We start from the raw sequence: 17,693 nt of genomic DNA, 5'->3' as shown, positions 1-17,693 counted from the left end.
TCTCTGGCTGTGCAAACTTCTGATGCCTGTCACTGGCACCGCTTCCGAGTCAATTAAAATTTCTATCATGATGCTCATCCTTACGTTACGATATTATAGTTCTATATTCGAAGCAAAGTGCGAGAAGGTGCATGTACATGAAACGACAAACTGCCTGAGGACGAGGAACAGGGACATCAAACATTAATATTTAATATTGAGATATGTGCTCGCACCTGGGGCAGGACGTGAGTTTTCTGTTTACTCCACGAAGATCTCCCCTATTTCAGGTTTTGATAGTACCTGGGAAGATCTGTCATGCTTTCCGGGCACAGGAAGCCCAAGATTACAGCCCTCATCACAGATCGGCAGTATTGGATTGATGCACTGATGCACGTGCAGCAAAATGGCGGTTCTCCATCTTTTGCTGTGTTCAATCATCCCTCTGTTTGGGATCCAAGCGCTAGATGGTGGTACGATATCTAGCACAAATCTCATCAACATACGTCCACCAGGTCCGCTGCACCCTCAGATCTATCCTCTAACAAAATGACTGTAGTCTCAGACGACCCTGGTTGGTGGCTGTGGATCGCTTCGTGGCGCATTTCTAGCTATTTTGTAGGTTCGTAGCAGTCGGATGTTAACACTGATGTCTCGATCTAACCGTGACTGCTGCTTCGTAGTGGCCGCCTCTGTTGGAGTAACGTATGATTGGGGTGAGCATGATAATATCGAAGAAGTACTGATAACCTACAAATATTTCCAGCACTTACATTTGGACAAGAGGTATGTTGATGCTATCACCGAAACACCCATCTCGCTAAGAAAGCTTTCATAGGTCGAACTGGTCTGGGTGAGCAGCAACGTCAGAACTTAGAAGAGCAACAAATATTGATTTACGACAGAGGCAACGTTGGTCCCTGATGACCATTCTGTATCTGACTGTATGTGGCTTGCATCATAACTATGGTTGGCGACTCTTGCTTACTCTTGAGAATATCTTAGGTGCGCTATCTTGGATTATTATTTGCTGTGTGCGTTTGAAAGGCTCGGCGCTGTCGTTGTGCTAATGAACTATGTATCGCAATCAGCTTGAACATATTGAGTATGTCTTCTGATATTAAATGTCTTCGTTTCTTCTGACCTGCGGCATACAGTCAATGTTCCGACCATCTTGTTGACAGACGCAGTGAGTCTTCTGTACTTGTGGTTACTATCACCCCTGCCACTAACTGCGGCGCCCTGTAGAGGTGAGCATGATTCTTGACCAGCTTCTTGGTTCATTATAGTGATCCCCCCTAGATGTGAGTCTATTTGCAGTGTGTGATCCTGATTATCAACCGGATCCATCAGGCTGGATCCTGTATATCGCAGTGAATTGGATGTATGTTGTGATATTTGCAATGCTGCGGAGTGAGCTTTGCAGTTGCAAAATCTCAGCGATATTGACACTGAATCTTGTTACAAGTCATCGTGATCACTCGGTTACATGCCATGTATCAACAATCCAGAAAGATGCTAATATTTCTCGTTGTCATCTTCCTGGCTGATACCATCTTCAACGTAGTGGTCTCCGTAATGTCAATGAGGCATACTTCGGGAGGTACGCTCAATTTTGGATGAACAAAGGTGTACATGGGACTCACTGATGTATACCAGAGGAATACATTCTCTCTGGCACTCATGAGTGCGCCACTACCTATGGGGACAATACTATCCTTCTGAATTCCATTACTTGGATATTCGGCAGTGCGTGGGAGGTCCTCGTACTATTTCTCGCAATCTGGATTGCTATAAAACACTTCCGTGAGCTGCGACAACATTCGACGGGAGGGGTGATCAAGGATTGTTTCACGGTATTGATAAAATCTCACATATTTTACTTCTTGAGGTGAGCTCGAGATATGAATATGGTTCCCTTTTCCCGCTGAAGGAACATGTTAGCTTTGTCGCCGTTTCTGCTTTCAACCTCATGATTTTGTCTCCAGCGATCTCAGTGGTATGCAGATTTGTCTTACCTCTGCATGTAACCGCGTCTTATCATTTCTATAGAACCCAAATACCCTCGGACTTGATTACTATTATGGCACACTCCAAATTTTGACAGTCGTGCAGATGTTTGTGCTGGGACCACGCCTGATCCTTGGCATTCGAGACTATACCGCTAAGCTCGTGACTGACTCCGATGCAGCAACCAACATGACCTCGATCGCTTTCCAGGAGCGCGTGCATATATCGACTGGCAGTGGTGTGTAGCACGGAAGATGCTCTAGGAAGCTGACGGTTACTTGGTGCTTTTAAGGAGCAGGAGAATTTGGTCTTTTATTCAGTTCCAGTTTTGTCGTTGTGCTTATTTAGTTATTCGGTGTTGCGCAGTGGATTCCAGGGAGACATAAGTCTGGGCAGAGTCTTCGTTGTAATATATATTCATATATGCTACTCACTTTCCTCCGGGAATAGAAAGTGATCTGTTCAAAACTAGTCTGATATTTTGAAGATGATCAAGCTCCCTCATCAAGTACGATAGCAACGGGCGTTATGGACGTGTATACCGGCGGTGAGATGCTTTGGTGGGCTCCATCGTTCTTCATCCGAACTAAATAAAATTAATTGATCGACACTCGCGATAGAGATGAGATGGCGGTTAAGAACTCGTGCATGAACATGAATTGATTCGTGAGATCCATCGCGCGACACCTAGATTGTAATTGAGGTGAGAGCATCATGTAAGTACATAGAGTTGTTGTACCGCAAAAGATCGCTTGAAAGTTGTGAGACTCACCTGGCTTCCTGGATTGAGTACATGTATTTAATAGTAAATAATAGCTTTTTCGGAATACTTGCAGTACTAGTGACAAAGTCGCTAAGATCGAACGCATGGGGCGCGCAACGCCGGCTGTGGTGGACGGATAGTAGAATTGACGACCGTGTTGCGTTGCTACCGGCGCTGGAAGCAAGGGTGTTGTCTCACAAGTGCTGGATAAAATGCGCCTTAGAAGTGGAAACACCTCATAGTAGAAAAGCAAGAAAAGCTGCATCCTGTGCACAATGCATACACATCGGGGTGAACAATATTTAAAAGAGGTTCATATGTTGTACAAAATGTGAAGACAATATTTAATATTTAAACTAACATAAAGATGGGTGCACAACTTCAAATTTTGGTGGTGTTTTGTGTGTAATCCAAAATATCAAATATTCACAACCATATTCCCACAGACAATATGTCAACAAACATAAGAAATATAATCAGATTTTTCATGTCTGCTTCAACTTAAAGTTCAATTTCCATGTAAAACTTTGGAGAAAACTTGAAGTTTTACAGATGACATGACATTAAAACTCGATTTAAATGTCAAGCTTTGGCAAAACTTCAAGTTTTCTCCAAAGTTTTATGTAAGAATCAAACTTTAAATTGAAGCAGACATGGAAAATCCGATTATATTTCTTATATTTGTTGACATATTGTCTGTGGGAATATGGTTGTGAATATTTGATATTTTGGATGACACACAAAACACCACCAAAATTTGAAGTCGTGCACCCATCTTTATGTTAGTTTAAATATCAAATATTGTTTTCACATTTTGTACAACATATAAACCTCTTTTAAATATCGTTCACCCTGATGTGATATTTTCAGCTGGAGGTTGCAGTAGGACCACGTGTCTTGGGCGTCTATGGAAACATGAGGCAGGCAAATGCGGCGACACAGCATCAAACACACAATACGCACATTTCTGCAGCTTAGAGAAGGACACCCACGATCCCTCCAGTCTACCTCGACCGCGCTCAACACCATCAGCCTCCAGTAAGATGTCGGAGCCGAATATAAGCATCACACCCCTGCAAGAGTTTAAAGGTCATGAAGGACCTGGACACGTAGACAATGTCGCAGTTTTCCCTGACAACCGACGAATGATCACAGCCTCGCAGTACGACCCCACGCTTCGTATATGGGACTTGGAGAAAGGTGTTGTGTTGAAGGAGATGGAGCAATGGCATAACGCTTCGGTGTCGGCAATGGCAATATCACGAGATGGGCAATTGATAGCAAGCGGTGACCGGCACGGATTGGTCACCATCTGGCACGGAGAGACAGGTGAACGACTTGCTAGAAACCTCGAAAAGTTGGTCGAGTACCGCCTGGGCAACCACAATGGTCCGATCTCATCGCTGGACTTTTCTCCTGATGGAAAAGTGCTGTCCACAGCTGGTTCAAGAGACAACAAGTTGAAGCTGTGGTCCACTAAAACCTGGACGCACCTAAAAACAATCTACTTCGATCATGACATCGACCATGTTCGGTATTCACCGTTTGGAGAACTTCTTGCCGTCGCATCCGCAACAGAATCAAGCGGGATCCAAATATATAATTCAAGCACAAGGGAATCCATCACAAAGTTCCGGTTGCCAAATTCCAGAGAGGGTCACATAAGGCACATAGCGTGGACGCCCGATGGCTCGCGCCTTCTTGCAGTACGCTGGACATTACATAGTACTAGAAATGCAGATACCATACTGGAATGGGATACATTGACCTGGCAGCGGGTCGGTGATCCCCGGACGTCCTGGCCGACGGGCCACACTCACATTGGCATGGCTTTCGCCGTTGATCCTAATAGTGAACTCGTTGCTTCCGGTGCATTTGACAGCATCCGTCTCTGGCGGCTGTCAGATCGACAACCCGTTGCCATCTTCCAGCAATCATCGGCATCCCTCACTTTCTCCACGGACGGCAAATACATCCTCAGTGGAAGTTGTCACACTGACAATAATTCGGTCACAAAGTGGGCAGTAGACCCCAATGCTTTGCAAGAGGAAGGTGCTTCTTACATAAATGAGACCGTTTTGTTGTTATTCTTGATTTTTCTCTCTGTATTCTCGTTTGGCTACTCTCCGGTTCATTTTCTGCCCATTCGTCGTCTCATCTCGTGCAACGGCGCTTTGCCAAAGGACCCTCCAGACAATAAGGTGACAAATGACGTAAGGCAGCGTTGAATTCCACCTTCGTTGTCTTCTACGTTAACACTCAATTTTATTCAAGTGTCAAGTTCCTGGTTACAAGGCACGTTTCTATCTTTGACTCTGTCAGCGCAATTCGAGCATTCTTCGTGCCCCAGATCATTTCCATCAACACGACCGCCCACAATGCATGCATCGCGGGGGATCTGTCTACCGCTGAACAACTGTTTACACAAGAGATCAACACCGATGTCATCAACTACGCCTCGTATGCCAATCGCTCATTTGTTATGGCACGAAAACGTGACTGGGATCATGCCCTCCAGGATGCAATCAAGGTGAGATGGACTGACATATCATGGTCCCCTTACGAAAGGCCAACCTTCCTGCGTAACATAGTCTATTAGCATTCGACCCTCATTGACAGGGTTCATCTCCAAGGGCATCGCCCTATACGGAAAAGGTCACATCTGGGACGCGAGCAGAGCATTTGACCTCGCGTCCACGTTCGCGAACGAAGATTCAAAGATTATGCTCCTCTTGATCAAGGCAACATTAATTTTTCGCTCACGCAATCCATATTTCAACTCGTTGTTTTCAGGCTATCGCTATTTTCTATGAGGACGAAACCGAGGAATCAGTCATATTTGTGCGAGAGCTTGCTGCAGTGTGTCCGAATCATGACACACTCACATGTAGCATCGTGGAGGTGAGCTGATCGACCTCTTATTTGTGCGCTAATGCTGATCTCGCTGAACTGCGCATATGAGGCATATCTGTGTGTTCAACTCGGTATCAATGCCATGAATGACGCCCGTCACAACCACGCTGCTGACCACTTCACTGCTGCTGTCAAGTCTAGCGCTCTCTCATCTGCATCGACTATTCATCCGGTATGCGAGGACTTTGTAGTGGTATGTTGATATGATTCATCCGGACATGCTTGTCATATCGAACTCCGTCCTTTGTGCAGCTCTTCGGATGGGACCTGAAGTCCTTGTGGCAAAATGCACACCAGAAACGATGCGTTGCGCTCCGTCAAGCAGGCAGGCTTGCCGAGGCCTTGAATTCATACCGAGACATGATGGATAAGATTGACAATGATACGAAGGCCGGCTGCCTTGACTGGTCCAAAGGCAAGTCTGGAGTTCATCATGTCGTGAAAGCTGTAATTCTCACCCGCATCTCATTCAGCTTTCAAAGAAGAATGCAGCGCGCTCTGCCTTGATAATGGACGTGCTGCCCTCGCTGCAGAGGATTATGACAGTGCTATTAAGCTATACTCGGCGGTGATCGACATAAATTCAGAAGCTGATGCCATCTTCGCGAATCGTAGTAGGGCAAAGTTAGGGAAAATGCTATGGAGCGAAGCACTTCTCGATGCGGAGAAGGTGCGATGCTACCTACTCGGGACGTTTCATAATCAAATGCTGACTTTGGTATACAAAGGTCATCCAACTGAACCCTTCGTCTCATGTTGGATACCAATTGAAGCTCGCAGCACTTCATGGCGCCAAAAGCTATGATGGAGCTATCGCAGCTTTTCGAATGATGTTCGCCAAATTGGAAAGTGCTCAAGACGTGGAAATGCAAAGTAAGCCCTCAATGGCATAGCGTTCGGATACTCAACACCTCCTTTAGATCTTTGCAAGCAGTATGCAAGTCCCGCTGAATCAGAAGGTGTTATCCAAAGGACCATTGACCAACTTGAACTCGAGAACGCCCCGCTTCGTCTACTCAACACTGCCACCGGGCTCATTTGTGACCGTCAAGCACAGATAAGCGCCTTCAAAACGAGCGCAGAACACAATGAGCTTTGGCTATCATGGTCTATGAAGCGTGCAGACCTTCGAATGGAACACATCACAGAAGCGGTGGCGACTCACTTCCGTTATGTCATGTTATCCCATAGATGGCAAGGGGAGGAGCCGCTGCTGCAGGACATCCAGGACAGGATTGTATACAAGCTGAATTCGCCTGGTGGCATCATAAAGTTGCAGAACTTCTGCGAAATTGCTCGTGATTTGGGTTACCGCTGGGCATGGAGCGATACATGCTGTATTGACAAGAGCAGCAACGTCGAGTTGCAAACATCGCTTAACTCCATGTTCATCTGGTACCAACATTCAGCGCTTACGATTGTCTACCTTTGGGATGTTCTGCCTTCATCCAAGTCTGGTGCTCTGGAGATGAGTGAGTGGAACAGACGAGGATGGACCTTTCAAGAATTTCTTGCTTCCAGAGTCGTTATCTTTTATCAGAAGGATTGGACCCCATATCTCAATGATCGCTCTCCCAACCATAAAAAGTCGACTGCAATAATGGAGGAGTTGGAGGTCGCGACTGGCATTGATCGACAGGCCCTCGTCAACTTCTTCCCAGGGATGAGCGGTGCACGAGAGAGACTTCAATGGGCATCAAATCGTGTTACAACAGTTCAAGAAGACATCGCATACTCGTTGTTTGGCGTCTTCGACGTCCGTCTGCCTGTAGATTATGGCGAGAAGAAGGCAAATGCGCTCGGGCGTCTCCTGCAGGAGATTATTGCTCGGTCAGGCGACATTACTGCTCTCGATTGGGTCGGACAATCATCCGAGTTCAATAGCTGTCTTCCTGCCGACATTACTTCATATGCCGCCCCACCATGCGCCCTGCCATCTTTGTCTGAAGATGAGATCCAGACAAAGGTCTCTTTGCTGCGAACACATAGCGTGGCTGTGGATTCGGCCTCGAAACTCTATTCACTGTTGAAGGGCATGAGCGTTCCTCGCTTCGCGAGCCACAGACTGCATTTGCCTTGCATCTCATTCCGTGTCACGGAAATCAGACAGGGATGTGATCTAGCCCAAGAGACGCATTTCATATACAGAGTCAAAGCTGATGGGCTTCAAGACTTGCTGATCACCACTGGCGAGACACTGGTTCAATTCTCGCGAGCAAGGCCCACTAGACAAGCGTTTTTTCTTGTCCGTCCATGGGATCGTCATCTCCTCGAGCGGCTTGACGATGCAGACGATGCAAGGAGTATAGGGGAATTGTCCAAGTCCGGGTCTCAGTCAGACGGCTCTGACGAGTTTCCCGACGGTCCGCCTGTAGAAGAGGAGCATCACTCACGAGTGTTGCGAATGATGGTTCATCTTGGTCAGCCTTTCAGCGCATTTTTACTAGCGCAGCAGCGTGTCGGAGAATACAGGAGAATCGCGTCAGACTATAACATCATTGCACAAGTCAAAGAGATTACTTCCATCGACAACATGGACGTCGGTTCCATAGAAATACTGTGATTGTATTCGATGAGCAGGTCTTTCCGAGAGGCACTCATCTGAGCCTAAATTATGGCGGTGCACACACATCAAACATGATCACTGGTATTGGGTACGACGTGTAATACTAGTTTTACTGGATAGGTATATACTTGCAAGACCGAGAGGGAGAGAAAGACCTGGGCACACGGATTCGGGTGAGTATTCATGGTGCTTATTTAGTCATTCGGTGTTGCGCAGTGGATTTCAAGGACACATAGGTCTGTGCAAAGTCTTTATTGTAATATGTATTCATGCATATGTGCCACTCACTTTCCTCGGAAAATGAACACCTTTAAGGGTGTTGTCTCACAAGTGTTGGATAAAACGAGCCTTGGAAGTGGAAACACCCCGGGCTGCATGATTTCGGATTGAGAAGCGAGAATAGATAAATTCGGCCGCATCCACAATGCAGATCTTCGACTGGATGAAGTGATATTGCACTAAAATATATGGATGTGTTCGGGCAAGTTACAAGGTGATATACTTGAGTAGCTGCTCGATATGAGAAACACCGATATTCGTGCGGCCATCCAGGATGGATTGTATTCGAGCGCCGGGAAGTCACAACTGCACAATCTGAATTAGATAGTGGTACATCATAGGCTAGAAGCTGTGGAGATAATAGTCAAACACATGTACACAGTGCAGAGGCGCCGGGAGCGTATGCTATCTAGGAAGGCGAGCATCACAATACGGGGCATTCCTGCTACAACGGTTATGGAGGTGTGGAGGCGAAAAGTGATCTAATGTTTTGGGCGTCTATGGAAACACGATGCAGGCAAATGCACTAGTGACACAGCATAAAACACGCACTTCTGCAGCTTAGACAAAGACACCCACGGTCCCTCCAGTCGACCTCGACCGTGTTCAACACCATCAGCCTCCAGCAAGATGTCGGAGCCAAATATAAGCACCACACCCCTGCGAGAGTTTAAAGGCCATGAAGAACGCGTAAGGGCAGTCGCAGTTTTCCCCGACAAACGGCGAATGGTCACAGCTTCGTACGACCGCACGCTTCGTATATGGGACTTGAAGAAAGGTGTCATGTTGAAGAAGATAGAGTGGCATAGCGGTTGGGTGTCGGCCTTGGCAGTGTCACGAGATGGGCAATTGATGGCAAGCGGTGACCTGCACGGAGTGGTCACGGTCTGGCACGGAGAAACAGGTGAACGACTCACTGGAAACGTCGAAAACTACGTCAGGTACACCGACTACAATCGGATCTTATCGCTGGACTTTTCTCCTGATGGAAAAGTGCTGGCCACTGGTTCAACAGACAAAACATTGAAGCTGTGGTGCACCGAAACCTGGAAGCTGCTACTGGGAAATTCAATCCACTTTACTGGTTATGTTGGCGATGTTCGGTATTCGCCGTCTGGAGAACTTCTTGCCATCGCAGCATCCAATGTCGAAATTTATAATTCAAGCACGAGGGAACGTGTCGCAGAGTTGGAGGTTTACGCAACATCCATCGTGTGGACGCCCGATGGCACGCGCCTTCTTTCAGCACGCAGTAGTAAAACCATACTGGAGTGGGATACATCGACCTGGCAGCAGGTCGGTGATCCCTGGACGACGGGCCACACGAACTATATCAATGCCCTTGCTGTTGATCCTAATGGCACACTCGTTGCTTCCGGCGCATCTGATGACATCCGTCTCTGGCGGCTGTCAGATCGACAAACCGTTGCCATCTTCCAGCAATCATCGCAATCCCTAGCTTTCTCCGTGGACGGCAAATACATCTTCAGTGGAAGTTATTACACTGACAATAACACGCTCACAAAGTGGGCAGTGGACCCAAAAGATGCTTTGCAGGAGGAAGGTGCTTCTTACATAAATGAAGCCATTTTATTATTCTTGATTTTTATATCTCTGTTTTTATCTGGCTACTCTCCGGTTCATTTTCTGCGCATTCGTCATCTCATCTCGCGCAAGGACACTTTACCAAAGGACCCTCTAGACAACAAAGTCACAAACAACGTAAGTTGCCGTTGAATTCCCCATTCGCCCTTTTCCAGGTTAACATCCAATTTTATTCAAGTCTCAAGTCTCAGATTCCAAGGCATGTTTCGATGTATCTGATTCCAAGGCACGTTTCCATCCTTGACTCTGCTCATGTAATTCAGACAATCTTCATGCCCCAGATTTTCCCTATCAATACGACCGCCTATAATGCATGTATCGCGGGGGATCTGTCTACCGCTGAACAACTGTTTACACGAGAGATAAACACCGATGCCAACAATTACGCCTCATATGCTAACCGCTCATTCGTTATGGCACGAAAATGCGACTGGGACCATGCGCTTCAGGATGCAATCGAGGTGAGAGACTAACATACCATGGTCCCCTTACGAAAGGCCAACCTTCCTCCGTAACGTAGTCCATCAGCATTCAGCCATCATTGACAGGCTATATCTCCAAGGGCATTGCATTATATGGAAGAGGCCATATCCAGGGCGCGAGAATAGCATTTGACCTCGCGTCAACGTTCGCGAACGAAGATTCAAAGATTATACTTCTCTTGGTCAAGGCAACATTAGATTTTCTCTCACATGATTCATATTTCAACTCGTTGTTTTCAGGCCATCGCTATTTTCAATGCGGACCAACACGAGGAATCAATCATATTTGTGCGAGAGCTTGCTGCAACGTGTCCGAATCACAACTCTCTTGCGTGTCGCGTCGTGGAGGTGAGTATCAGCTCCTTGATCAACCTCTTAATACTAATCTCGCTGAACTTCGCACATCAGGCATATATGCGTGTCCAACTCGGTGTCAATGCCATGAATGACGCCCTTCCTAACCACGCTGCCGATCACTTCACTGCTGCTGTCCAGTCCAGCGCTCTGTTATCTACATCGACGATTTATCCTTCATGCGATGACTTTGTGGTGGTATGTTGATACAATTCATCTGAACATGCTTGTCACGTTGAACACCATGCTTTGCGCAGCTCTTCGGATTGGACCTCAAGTCCTTGTGGAAAGATGCACACCAGAAACGATGCGTTGCGCTCCGTCAAGCAGGCAGGCTTGCCGAAGCCCTGAATTCATACCGAGACATGATGAATAAGATTGACAACAATACGAAGGCCGGCTGCCTTGACTGGTCCAACGGCAAGTTTGAAGTTCATAATGTCATGCAAGCTACAATCCTCACTCGCATCTCACTCAGTTTTTAAGGAAGAATGCAGCGCGCTCTGCCTTGACAACGGACATGCTGCCCTCGCTGCAGGCACTTATGACAGTGCTATTAACCTATACTCAGCAGTGATCAGCGTAAATTCTGCATCCGATGCCGTCTTCGCAAATCGTAGTAAGGCAAAGTTAGGGAAAAGACTATGGACCGAAGCACTTCTCGATGCACAGAAGGTGCGATGACACCTATTCAGGACATTTCGTAATCGAATGCTGACTTTGGTATACAAAGGTCATCCAACTGAACCCTTCGTCTCATGTTGGATACAAGTTGAAGCTCGCGGCGCTTCAAGGCGCACATCGCTATGATGAAGCTATCGCAGCCTTCCGAATGATGTTCACCAAACTAGAAAGTGCTCACGACGTGGAAATGCAAAGTAAGCCCTCAATGGGTACAATTGTGGGGGATGCTCAACCCCTCCGTCAGATCTTCGCAAGCAGTATGCTAGTCCATCTGAATCAGAAGGGGTTATCCGAAGGGCCATTGACCAACAACTCGATACTGCCCCGCTTCGTCTACTCAACACTGCGACCGGGCTCTTATGTGACCGTCAAGCACAGATAAGCGCCTTCAAATTGAGCGCAGAGCACAATGAGCTTTGGCTATCATGGTCTATGAAGCGCGCAAACCTCCGAATGGAACACATCACAGAAGCGGTGGCAACTTACTTCCGTTATGTCATGTTATCCCATAGGTGGGAAGGGAACGAGCCGCTGCTGCAGGACATCCAGGGCAAGATTGTGTACAAGCTGAATTTACCTGGTGGCATCGTAAAGTTGCGAAAGTTCTGCGAAATTGCTCGTGATTCGGGTTACCGTTGGGCGTGGAGCGATACATGCTGCATTGACAAGAGCAGCAACGTCGAGTTGCAAACATCGCTCAACTCCATGTTCGTCTGGTATCAGCATTCAGCGCTTACGATTGTCTACCTCTGGGATATTCTGCCTTCATCCAAGTCTGGTGCTCTGGAGAGGAGTGAGTGGAACAGACGAGGCTGGACCTTCCAAGAATTTCTTGCTTCCAGAGTCGTTATCTTTTATCAGAAGGATTGGACCCCATATCTCAATGATCGCTCTCCCAACCATAAAAAGTCGAGTGCAATAATGAAGGAGTTGGAGGTCGCGACTGGCATTGATCGACAGGCCCTCGTCAACTTCTCCCCAGGGATGAGTGGTGCACGAGAGAGACTTCAATGGGCGTCAAATCGTATTACAACGATTCAGGAAGACATTGCATACTCGTTGTTTGGCGTCTTCGATGTCCGTCTACCTCTAGATTATGGCGAGAAGAAGGCAAATGCGCTCGGGCGTCTCCTGCAGGAGATTATTGCTCGGTCGGGCGACATTACTGCCCTCGATTGGGTCGGGCAAGCATCTGAGTTCAACAGTTGTCTTCCTGCCGACATTACCTCATACGCCTCCCTACCATACGCCCCACCATCTTTGTCTGAAGATGAGATCCAGACAGAGGTCTTTTCGCTGCGAAAAAATAGCGTGGCTGTGGATTCGGCCTCGAAACTCTATGCGCTGTTGAAGGGCATGAGCGTTCCTCGCTTCGCGAGCCGCAGACTGCATTTGCCTTGCATCTCATTCCCTGTCACGGAAATCAGACGTGGTCCAGCCCAAGAGACGCATTTTCTTTATAGAGTCAAAGCAGATGGGCTTCAAAACCTGCTGATCACCACGAGCGAGACATTAAGTCAATTCTCCCGAGCAAGGCCCACTCGACAAACGTTCCTCCTTGTCCGTCCATGGGATCGTCGTCTCCTCGAGCAACTCGACTTTGCAGACGATGAAGGGAGCGTAGGGGATTTGTCCGAGCCCGGGTCTCAGTCAGACGGCTCTGATGAGTTCCCCTGCGGTCCGCCTCTAGAAGAGGAGGAGCATCGCTCACGAGCGTTACGAATGATGGTTCACCTTGGTCAGCCATTCGGCGCATTTTTGCTGGCGCAGCAGCGTGACGGAGAGTACAAGAGGATTGCGTCGGACCATAACATCATTGCACAAGTCAAAGACATAGCTTCCGTTGACAACATGGATGTCAGTTCCATAGAAATACTATAGCTGTATTTAAGGACCAGTCAGACCTCTCCGAGAAGCACTCATCCTAACTTATGGTGGTGAAAACGCGTCGATCACTGGTGCTGGGTGCGACCACTCTATTACAGCTTTGCATACACAATAACCGACCAAATCAAAACACCCCGAGGGAGTTGGGTAACTCAAACTTTGGCTGAGGAGACGCAAGGTGATAGGGAAACGATGCAAAGAACACGCGAAGATCTATGCAATTGTGAGATATGTAAACCCAGCACGGTCCGGCTTACAAGACCCTAGATCAACGTTATTGATGGAAACTCTCGTATACCCCAACTTGAAATGTACGCGTATCGGCATATACATATCTTCTAGGATTGATCTTGGACATCAGTTGCTAATCGATGATATCATTCCACCATGCTCGTCGGGGAATTACAAGATCACAGCTGATATGAATCCTCTAGATTTCTCGCTATATAGAATTGTTAGCATGATATATCTTAATCAATACATATCACACGACATCCGCTTCAACTGCCCACCTAACCAGGGGGAAGCAAACTAGCATCTACAACACCAATCTCATCCGCTGCATCATCAGAATCATTCGAGGAATGCGTGATGGGTGTCCGCGGCATTGCCATAAGACCTACAGACAGTTAACTTAACTCGCACAAACACGAAGACAAGACTTACCAGTCCGAGCCGATTCCAAAATTCCAAATGGTTTGAGCAAACTCAAAAACGCGATGACGCGGTTCGTTTTTGCAGTGAGCTCGACGATGACGCTGTTCTCGCTCACATCGACGATCTTTGCTCCGAATTGGTCGGATAAGACGGAGATGGAATGGAGGTGCTGATGTTTGTGGCGCAGGGCCTCGGAGGCCGTCAATGGGGGTGGATGATGTGGCTCTGTGTGAGAGTTAGGGTGCGCACCACGCTCGAAATTGTGAGCGAGCGTGGTTTCTTTTTCAAGTTTGGTCTCCTGATGAGGTGGGTGGGGACCACGCCTTGGTTCATGAGAGGGTCCGCCCACGAGTTGATCCTCCAAGTACTCGGGACCAAGGATGGACACTTTTACGAGGAGCAATTCACGTGTGATGACACGGGTATCTGTATAGTCGAGAACAGCCCATACAGGCACCTATTCTGCAATGAAAAGGGCGAAAGAGTGTTGGACAAGATAACTTACGAGGTCTTCTAGCTGTCTCCTTGCCTGCTCCACGACTCCATCCTGTCCGCTAAGGACGATGGACATCCGACTCAAGTCCCGAATTTCAGTCCGGCACACCACCAGAGAGTCGATGTTAAACCCACGTCCAGCGAGGATACCAGACACGCGGGATAACACACCAGGTTCATTTTGTACCAGGCAGTTAAAGATATGTCTAAGTCGGGCTCCGTCAGCAAAGCTGCAAAAACTTGGTTTGTGAATAAAATACACTTTTTGAAGGGCTGCAGACTCGGAGGAGGGGTGTTATAGAGGATGTTCGTCACAGCTTCTTCCGCGCTTTGAGATCTTGGAAGGTCCGTAGGGGGAAGAGGTGGTGGACGTGTCCGTTGTGCTCTTTTGTAGTCCAGCGCAGAGGTCGAGTCATCGATGGATCGTGGTGGCTTTGGTGCATCTTCAGGAGCGCGAAGGCGCGTCGAAGTCGAAAAAAGCCGCGAATTCGCTACACGAGACGCGCAGCGCGACCGAAGTGCAAACATTGCTTCTTGGTAGCCAGAAGGATTTGAGCTTGCTGGCAAATTGAAACTGACTCATAAAATATTAATTTGCTTAGTAATGCTTATGCTTCAGGGGGCTTGAGCGGGCAACTTTGCAACATGATTCGTTAATATGAAAGATTTCTACCATACAAGGCGCCCCGAGGGGATAGAATATAAAGGTTAACGTTCAAATATGCAAGAAACTGCGTGGTATAAAATTGAGAAGCTGTAATTAGTATGCAAGAGAATCTTAGTTTAAATGAGGCGCTGGCTGATCAATAACCTGAGGAAAATGGAAGTGCCATCACGGTTTTTCATGACAGATTTTCTCGTGCTTCAACTTGCCATCTTTTCTCGTGAGGCTTTTGCCGCAGTACGAGCATTGGAAACGTGTCTTGACGTGAAGCGTGATGATGTGACGAGGAATGCTCGCTGCTTGCATGCTACACTTGCATCCAGGCCACAGACAACTAATGACTTCAAAACGCTTCGCATGGAGCGCGTGGATGCTGCGCAAGTGTGCGGTGATGCGGGCTTCGTTGCACGGGATCGGTGCATTGCAATACGTTCCATCACTTGATGGCAGCGGACAGTAAAATACTTCCACGTCGGACACAATGTGTTCATGATGCAGCTCTCGATCGTCAACAGAGGGAGACACGTGTGATTCTGAGGGTACTGAAGGAAATGGGGGGCTTGGGGCGAGCGGCGTGTACGGCGGATGAGCGTCAACTGGCGTTGTCGTCCACTCGCTTTGAGTAGATTCATCCATGTAGTTGTCGGATGTGGGATATTCACGGCCTGCGGGTGAAGAATAGCTGTACTGCCAATGATTGGGTGCTGACGGCGAGCTGCGCGAAAAGTTTTCTGAAGGATGGTAAAACAAGGTTTCCCAAGCCCTGGTGTCGATCAGGGGCGGTCCAGCGAAATACTCCTGCGAACCTGCATGACCGTACGCCATGTTCCTGAAACACACATGAGCGTCAAGGTTATCGACTCGCGAGCAACACATACGTTGACGGAGAATAATCAAACCCTCGAGGTAGAGTTTGTGATTCACTAATGCTGGACCGCCCATCGTAAACACTGAACACAGCATGAGGACTAGTACTCGTTGGTAGAAATGATAGCCTGCTCACCTAACGTCAACATGTGCGTCCTGCCCCCAGAAGTATGACGACGAAGACCGCGGTAATTGAGGCAATGTATCCATATCCGAGACAAAGGCAGTGAAGGCTTCTTGAATATGGCGGTTTTTGGAAGCTGGTCATGTCTTTATACAACTGAAGACTACCAATCGGCGACCTCCTGTTGACGCAACCGAATTAGTTAGAGCGGCAGCTAGTCTAAAACTTTCTGGGAAACGTACATATTCTAACACACAAAAGTGGGTGCCGTACAGCGCTAGGGGGGCCAATGAGATTAGGTGCCAATTGGCCAGGTGGTGATGGAACGAGTCGCGGGTATTACAAGATGTGGTACATGTGTGTACGCGTAAGCATTCGCGCGGCAGAGTATGTCATAGATGATCTTCGTCGGGCTGCATATGTATGGCACGGTAGCGAGGAATGAGAGAAGTTCGTAACTGGGAGGAAAGGGTTCAAAGAGACACATTCTTGCTGCGGATATGTGGGAATGTATTTCGGCAACCCCAAGTGGAGGCTTCTTGGCCTTGAAGTTTTTCGGTCTGATATTTAGGGACCATGATGAACTAGGATAAAAGCGTTAGTTAGCTTTGAGTTATTCTTGGGGCCACGGCATTCGAGTTTGCTACCGCCGGCTCTGATGCTTCATCTAGTAGGTTCCAGACGCTCGTTAACATTCAACCGTGACGTCCAACCACGTAAATACGCCGTCATCGTGTCAGGACGCACTGACATGCTGTGGGTGACCAAGTTCGTTTTCATATCCAAGACCCGAGCGTAGGAAGATGTGAACAATTAGATGCACCGAGAAACCGAGGAGTGTACGGCTGTTACGATAACTTTGACAATAGTGGTGGCGCCCTTCCCATACAAATTGATGGTGAGTATTGTACAATTGCGTGAGCAGGTTGAAAGATTAACATTCCCTAGCTCCAAACCAGACCCTGATCGAAGCCTAGTAATCAGTGACCCCGACTAGCTCATGGTAGCACTGTTTGGCATTCAATTGCGATCTTTGTAATCTTATCGTCACCCGTTGGCACGTTGCGGGAGTGGCCGGGAAATGAAATGCCTGTGAGCACATAAGTGTGTGGACGGTAACCTCGTACTCGGAGTGTATGCTCTTACCAAAGTCTTGGTGGAAACTTGGGCAGTTCTTGCCGCATGTAGGACAATATTCGATACAAAGACTCGGAGATCAAATGCGTCCGACTCTGAGTGAGTCCGAGTCCGAGTCCGAGTTGAGGGTCTTGGGCTTGAGCTTAGGCTTGGATCGCTCATTAGCACGCTGCGACATGGTAACCGCCGGCAGTAAGGGTCACGATCTGAAGGCCCAGATTCTCGAA

At 47.8% G+C, this 17,693-nt stretch overlaps 3 protein-coding genes across 3 annotated transcripts; 1 reads left to right on the top strand and 2 right to left on the bottom strand.

Annotated features, from left to right (window-relative positions):
* Window positions 1-13,302: 13,302 nt before the first annotated feature.
* F5891DRAFT_1014946 (uncharacterized protein) lies at window positions 13,303-13,564 on the top strand. The gene has a single exon (XM_041360849.1). The coding sequence runs from the start codon at window positions 13,358-13,360 to the stop codon at window positions 13,514-13,516; it is 159 nt and encodes a 52-aa protein (XP_041230034.1). The 5' UTR covers window positions 13,303-13,357; the 3' UTR covers window positions 13,517-13,564.
* A 128-nt stretch (window positions 13,565-13,692) lies between these two features.
* F5891DRAFT_45330 (small subunit of acetolactate synthase-domain-containing protein) lies at window positions 13,693-15,253 on the bottom strand. Its single transcript, XM_041371889.1, has 4 exons — window positions 14,937-15,253; window positions 14,685-14,880; window positions 14,189-14,636; window positions 13,693-14,141 (listed from the first exon to the last, which is right to left on the bottom strand). Exons 1-4 carry the CDS (start codon window positions 15,200-15,202, stop codon window positions 14,035-14,037), a joined length of 1,017 nt encoding a protein of 338 aa, XP_041230033.1. The 5' UTR covers window positions 15,203-15,253; the 3' UTR covers window positions 13,693-14,034.
* Window positions 15,254-15,506: 253 nt separating this feature from the next.
* F5891DRAFT_1184670 (uncharacterized protein) lies at window positions 15,507-16,415 on the bottom strand (the record flags this gene model as incomplete). The annotated part of the gene is made up of 3 exons (XM_041366473.1): window positions 15,507-16,167; window positions 16,217-16,288; window positions 16,342-16,415. 3 exons carry the CDS (start codon window positions 16,413-16,415, stop codon window positions 15,507-15,509), a joined length of 807 nt encoding a protein of 268 aa, XP_041230032.1.
* Window positions 16,416-17,693: the final 1,278 nt, after the last annotated feature.

Source organism: Suillus fuscotomentosus (genome assembly GCF_016647785.1).
Source record: "Suillus fuscotomentosus strain FC203 chromosome Unknown F5891scaffold_10, whole genome shotgun sequence".
NCBI classification, from domain to species: Eukaryota; Fungi; Basidiomycota; class Agaricomycetes; order Boletales; family Suillaceae; genus Suillus; species Suillus fuscotomentosus.
The sequence above is the reverse complement of the archived record's forward strand: the minus strand, read 5'-3'. Positions and strand labels throughout refer to the sequence as shown.

What these genes read in the sequence shown, in the direction of transcription:
- F5891DRAFT_1014946 (XM_041360849.1), top strand. Translation starts at nt 13,358, where the DNA reads ATGATGGTTCACCTTGGTCAGCCATTCGGCGCATTTTTGCTGGCGCAG.
- F5891DRAFT_45330 (XM_041371889.1), bottom strand. Translation starts at nt 15,202, where the DNA reads ATGTTTGCACTTCGGTCGCGCTGCGCGTCTCGTGTAGCGAATTCGCGG. An exon ending in AGTCTGCAGCCCTTCAAAAA is followed by an intron (nt 14,881 to 14,936) that starts GTGTATTTTATT and finishes AGCCCGACTTAG; the next exon opens with ACATATCTTTAACTGCCTGG. An exon ending in TTTGGAATCGGCTCGGACTG is followed by an intron (nt 14,142 to 14,188) that starts GTAAGTCTTGTC and finishes AACTGTCTGTAG; the next exon opens with GTCTTATGGCAATGCCGCGG.